The 5,672-nt window shown below is 20.3% G+C and overlaps 2 protein-coding genes across 2 annotated transcripts, besides 23 other annotated features; both read right to left on the bottom strand.

Moving 5' to 3' along the window:
- Position 1: 1 nt before the first annotated feature.
- Positions 2-48: a sequence feature (AT_rich).
- Positions 49-304: 256 nt separating this feature from the next.
- Positions 305-346: a sequence feature (AT_rich).
- An 85-nt stretch (positions 347-431) lies between these two features.
- Positions 432-656: a sequence feature (AT_rich).
- Positions 657-901: 245 nt separating this feature from the next.
- Positions 902-1,599, bottom strand: EDI_124990 (uncharacterized protein; the record flags this gene model as incomplete). The annotated part of the gene is made up of 2 exons (XM_001735820.1): positions 902-1,174; positions 1,219-1,599. The coding sequence occupies 2 exons, from the start codon at positions 1,597-1,599 to the stop codon at positions 902-904; spliced, it is 654 nt and encodes a 217-aa protein (XP_001735872.1).
- A 19-nt stretch (positions 1,600-1,618) lies between these two features.
- Positions 1,619-1,643: a sequence feature (AT_rich).
- Positions 1,644-1,680: 37 nt separating this feature from the next.
- EDI_124980 (uncharacterized protein) lies at positions 1,681-2,478 on the bottom strand (the record flags this gene model as incomplete). Its single annotated transcript, XM_001735819.1, has 1 exon — positions 1,681-2,478. One exon carries the CDS (start codon positions 2,476-2,478, stop codon positions 1,681-1,683), a length of 798 nt encoding a protein of 265 aa, XP_001735871.1.
- Positions 2,479-2,536: 58 nt separating this feature from the next.
- Positions 2,537-2,576: a sequence feature (AT_rich).
- Positions 2,577-2,678: 102 nt separating this feature from the next.
- Positions 2,679-2,714: a sequence feature (AT_rich).
- Positions 2,715-2,997: 283 nt separating this feature from the next.
- Positions 2,998-3,048: a sequence feature (AT_rich).
- A 128-nt stretch (positions 3,049-3,176) lies between these two features.
- Positions 3,177-3,235: a sequence feature (AT_rich).
- Positions 3,236-3,269: 34 nt separating this feature from the next.
- Positions 3,270-3,333: a sequence feature (AT_rich).
- Positions 3,334-3,405: 72 nt separating this feature from the next.
- Positions 3,406-3,435: a sequence feature (AT_rich).
- A 98-nt stretch (positions 3,436-3,533) lies between these two features.
- Positions 3,534-3,712: a microsatellite.
- Positions 3,589-3,686: a microsatellite.
- Positions 3,713-3,768: 56 nt separating the features above from the next.
- Positions 3,769-3,828: a microsatellite.
- A 238-nt stretch (positions 3,829-4,066) lies between these two features.
- Positions 4,067-4,262: a microsatellite.
- Positions 4,119-4,264: a microsatellite.
- A 45-nt stretch (positions 4,265-4,309) lies between these two features.
- Positions 4,310-4,337: a sequence feature (AT_rich).
- Positions 4,338-4,341: 4 nt separating this feature from the next.
- Positions 4,342-4,463: a microsatellite.
- Positions 4,464-4,697: 234 nt separating this feature from the next.
- Positions 4,698-4,877: a microsatellite.
- Positions 4,878-4,910: 33 nt separating this feature from the next.
- Positions 4,911-4,947: a sequence feature (AT_rich).
- Positions 4,948-4,987: 40 nt separating this feature from the next.
- Positions 4,988-5,159: a microsatellite.
- Positions 5,058-5,231: a microsatellite.
- Positions 5,194-5,328: a microsatellite.
- Positions 5,275-5,374: a microsatellite.
- Positions 5,375-5,672: the final 298 nt, after the last annotated feature.

Raw genomic sequence — 5,672 nt, 5'->3', positions numbered from 1 at the left:
GTTTATTTTTAATAGATTTTAACAAAATAATTGATAATTAATATTTTAGTTTTTGTCCATCACTTCATTTCAAAAGAACTGTGAGAAGAGAAAACGTACCACATTGTGACGAAAATCCTATTCTTGCTGACAAATCATTTGTAAATTCTCATTTAAAAGATTGTGAGATGTCTAAATTAAACCAAAGACATGCGAAAATTGAAAGTAGTAATGAAAAGATTAATGAACCTCCTGTAGAATGTGAAATTCATTTTTAATAAAAAGAGATATATCTTTGTGAAAAAGGATAATGGTGTCGTATATGTTTAATTAAATAATTAATAAGAAATATGTTTTTGATTTATATGAATGGGAAGAAAACAGAAAAAAAGTAAAATTAAAGCGGAAAGGAGTTTAGTAAAATGGAAAATAACTACGATAATTTTAGATTCAAAAATAATAATAATCTAATTAATATTTTATAATACATTTTCTTTCTTTTTTTGTTAAGAAAAATGAAGATAAATATATTCCTTATTTTTGTTTTTTATAAACAAATTTAAGTGAGATTCAATTTATTATCATTAAAAATTAAGTTGTTATAGAAAGAATAAATAAATATAACTTCAGTTTATTTATGAATTAAAAATTAATCAAAATGAATTTAATCTTATTTAGATTCCTCTCTCAACACGACACAACTAACAAGCTCTAAACAGAGTTCTATAAGTAATATCAGCTCAAACGATCAATCTAGTAAAACTAAAATGTGTTTTATGACAAAGAATAAATAGTAAATAATGAATAATTAATGTAAGAATAATTAATAATATGATCTTTTAAAAGACACCTAAAAATGATAAAAAAAGAAGATTATTGTTATTTATTTTGAACAAAAGAAAAAATGATTTAAGATATGAAATTAGATAAATAAGGATGAAAATACTCCATACGATCGAGGTTTAGGTATTGCTGGTGGAAGGAAGTATTCAATAAAAGAAAATATACTACAAAAATCCATTACTTTTGGTAAGAAAGAGACAAATGCTCGAGTAACAGGTGGTTTAAATGTCCAATTTAAAAGAACGCAAATTGTTAATAAAGTAGTCATAGAAGTATTCAATCTTCCAAAATAAGTTGGGGTAATTGTGAATGAAGTGTACTGAGATGTATCAAAGAATTTATCCCATTCAATCTTTGTAATTAGTTGTTATCAGAAAATACTTAAATTAAACAAACTGGATGAGGAAATGCTAAGTATCGATGAAGTAATGAGCCAACAGACAGCAACACATCTCTTGCAAATATATTTGATGCAACTTGTGGTGGTACTCTATTTACACATGACAATGACACAACAGTTGTTCCTAATAATAATTTATCAAGAAGATTTGAAAGTAGTGGAGCCATTGATGGTTCATTATAAAAGGTGTTTATTGAATGATCAATCAAAGCAGAAAGAGCTAATGAACAAGTTGCAATACCAGAATTACCAATTATAATATTATAAGATGTAGTCGGAATAAGAAGGGATTTTAATAGAACAACGAGATTTCCTTTATTGGCTCTTAAAGCAAAGTTCAATAAATTGACTCTTTTAGGAATCAATGAAGAGTTCATTATTCTATGAACTTTTTAGTTTTAATTTTTTAATAAAAAAAATAGTGAAATAATAAAAGGAAAAGTGAAGATTAAATTATTTTATTCAACCCAATAATCAAAATCTTGTAATGCAGTAATAATTTCTTCAGATTTCTTTTTGAGATCTTTTGAAAATAGTAGTTCTTTAATTTCACAAATACTATCATTTTCAATAGATAATACTCGAACAATTTTCTTTGAAGTTTGAAAGTCATATTTAAGTTCCATAACTTTTTCAATTAAATCAGTATACGTTTGATTATCAGATTCTTTTGAGTGGTGTTCATCATTAGGGTTACTATAATAACAAACATCAGTTCCATAAGTACGTTCCATTATTTTTGAATCAAACCATTCTTGATAAGTAGTTTCTTTTTGAATATTCCAACACATATCATTTACAAATGATTGTAATTTTTTAATTGTAGAATCATTTTTACAAATAATGTAAATCGTTGTTGTTCTATGAATATTATCTTCACTTTCTTTTATGTTCATTTTAAACGAATAAATATTTTCTGAACCAAGTTTCTCATTAAATACTTCTTTATTTACTAATTCATCTTCAATTAAAATTGAATAAAAATATGGATAATAACAATATCTTTGTGCTAAAATTTCATTTTCTCCTACTATTTTTTCAATTAACTCATAACAATTATCAATCTTTTCTTGAACTATTTCCATTTTGTCTTTCGCTTCTTTAAAACTTTCTTCGTCTACACTTGAATTTGCTTTTGACTCTATTACTTGTAATACAAATTTTAAATTATAGACATGTTCTAATACTGTGCTAATTTTCTCCTCACATGCTTTATATTCAACATCTTTTTCAATAAAATTTGGAATATACTTCATTTATTTAATTATTTGTTAGTTATTTTTCAGTTGTGATTAATTAGTTCTCCTCATTAACATTTTTTATTTAAATTCATAATTTTTTTTTTAATTTTTTAGATTTTGTATTTGATATATATCTCAATTAGAAAATCAATAATTGAATTGGATAATATTAAATAAAAAGATTTTAATGTGTATAACGTAGTCATGAATATACCTATTAATATATAATCAATTTCTTTATTTTATTATTAGTTCTTATCATTTTCAACCATTATTAGTTTTTATTTATTTTCATCAAAGTAACATAATTTTTTCAATGAAGAGAAATAAAAAATAATCTAATTGATGACATTTGTTTGTTATTCATATTTTCATTGTTCTGAGATGTCATTTTATTACAATTATTATTAGTTTTATAATCATTCTTTGTATTATCAGAGGATTGTATTGATATGTTGGGATGTGAATTTATATCATCAACATTCTCAAAAGTATATAATTAGTACATAATATGTTTTCATTTATTTGAATTGGTATTATAATTATTATGTGTTTATTTATTTTCTATTTTTTTGATTTTTTTTACTGATACTTTATGAATAAACCAAATAGTACTTATCATAAATAGAATAATTTCTGATTATCTCATCTTTATACTTCTTAAATCATTACTGTTGGTTTCTTTTTGTATATTACCTTAAGGTGCATATCTCATATTATAAATTTAGTAACTATTCTTAATATATTTTATTATAAGTAATTCAAATTAAATCATCTGGTGATGATATGCGATGAAGTGGGTATTGTATATTTATATTTTAGATTACTTTATAATATTTCTTATTTATCATTTATATTTTGTTTATATTTGTCTCTTTTTTATCATTTTGCATACTAATAATATATGTGCTATATATGTTATATTGTTCGTTCAACATTTACAATATTTTTTATTTTCATTATTAATTTAATCATTTCTGTTCAAGTATTACGTATTTTCTTATACTGTTAATATTTGAATTTATTCATTATTTGAATCTATTATTTTCATACTTTTTTTAAAATATCATTTTCATTATAACTACTTTTGCATTGTTTTATAATTTTTATTCATTCATTATGGTATTATTCTTTTATTTCATCCTCTTTTTCTTTTATCATTTCTTTTATATTATTCTTTCTTTTTTTTTATTTCATCTTCTTTATTTCTTATATTTCTTTCTAAAGTGATAATAAATTTTATTTTATTGAAAATTCTGTTAATTGTTGTTTATGATTTTGTTTTCAAATATCTCATTAGTAATAATTTATATTTCTTTTCTTATTTTTTATTTATATTTTCTTTTTTACTTTTTATTATTACTTAAATCTTATTAACTAATTCTTTCTTGTGTTTTCATTGTATCATTGTTTATGTGTAATAATAGTTTATTTTTGTATATTTATTGATATTTGATAAGTATTTGACTTTATTTTTGATATTGTTTATCATTAAATTTCTTTTCTTTTATTAGTATTTTATTCTGTTATTTGTTTGATTATTGATATAATTGAGTATTTATAGTTTATAATTTCATTTAATATATTAAGATGAATACTCATTTTTTATTTTATTTATCATTCCTTGATTTTGATATTAATTTAATACATAATAGATTTTTATCTATTTTCTATTCTATTTTCTTTTTATTATCTTTAATACTTCTTTTTCTGTATATTTATATCATTAATATTCTCTATTTTATTTATTATTATTTTATCTTTTATTTATTATTAATTATTTCTTTTTTTTAACTTTATTACATATATTTCTTTAATCTAATTATGTAATTTCAATGATATGTAGATTAAATTCATTAATAATATAAAATTATCAAGATTTATTTGATATTTTATTATTATATTTATATTATTAATTACATAGTCAATATATATTAATTGTTTGTTTAATATTTATTCTATTAACATATGATTTATTATGTTTGTTTTATTATTTATTTTTAGCATTATTATTGTTTGATTCACTATTTTTTATATTCAATTCGTCAATTGAATATTGATATGTTTGTGTTGATTCATATACAGTATTTCTAGATATTTCATTTTTAGTGCTCTTGTTCTATTTGTTATTCAAATAATTGTGTTTTGTTTTGTGTTTTAATTATTTTTGATATTATATCATGTTGAATTGTAAAAATATTTTGTATATTTTTTCTTGTGTATTTATCTTATCATTATTTATTTGTGTTTTCATACATGTACTATTAATTTAGTTTCTATTTTTCTTTGAATAATATTGATTTCATCAATTATTTATGTGAATATATTATCAATAAAATGATTAATTTGTTGATGAATTCAATTTAATTCATTGACATATTTTTTACTTATTTCATTAATTTATTTGAATATTTTATTTCAGTACTTTCTATACTTTTCATTCTTTCATTATTTAATATTATTTGTTTATTAAAATTATTATTTGTTTCATCATTTTAATATGAGTTGAAGTATTATTGATATCTTTCATTTCTTTTATTATTGTATTTTCAATTCAATTTATCTATTCTTATCTATTCTTATTATCTGCTCTCTTTTATTATTTTATTTCAATTTTTGTATTCTGTTTTCATAGTTTCTTTTTATTCATTTCTTTCTTATTATGTTATATCTTTTATTCTTATTTTTTTGTATTTCTTCATCATTTCTATTATCACTTTATCATTATAGTTTTTCCTTATTTCTTGTTTTATTTCTATTTCTTTTTTCCTATGTCTTTTATTTCTCCAGCATCTTTCGATCATTTCTGCTTCTTTTTCTTCGTTTCTATCTTTTTATTTTTAAAATTTCTTTTTTTTTTCTTTCAATAATTGTTTATTGTTTATATACATGTTATTAATTGCATTTTTATATGATAGCATTCTTTTATAATTGAATAAATTGTTTATTTGATATTATCAACAGTATCACTTTCTTATTAATATACTTAATATTTATTTTGTCTCTTCTATTTCTTTGTTTTTTAATGTTTTAGAGAGAATATACCGTTCTCAATCAAATATGTTCATAATACCATTATATCATTGTTACACAATGCTCTTAATCTTCTTTTATTGTTTGTGAAACTTCGTTTTATATAATTATTGAATATAAATCGTTGTAATTTTATATTGGTTTGTTGTGTTTAATTTATGGAATTTTATTCTACA

This window comes from Entamoeba dispar, genomic scaffold, assembly GCF_000209125.1.
Source record: "Entamoeba dispar SAW760 scf_1105229459447 genomic scaffold, whole genome shotgun sequence".
In the NCBI taxonomy this organism is placed as follows: Eukaryota; Evosea; order Mastigamoebida; family Endamoebidae; genus Entamoeba; species Entamoeba dispar.
Note: the sequence above shows the minus strand (reverse complement) of the source record. Positions and strands in the feature narration are given on the sequence as shown.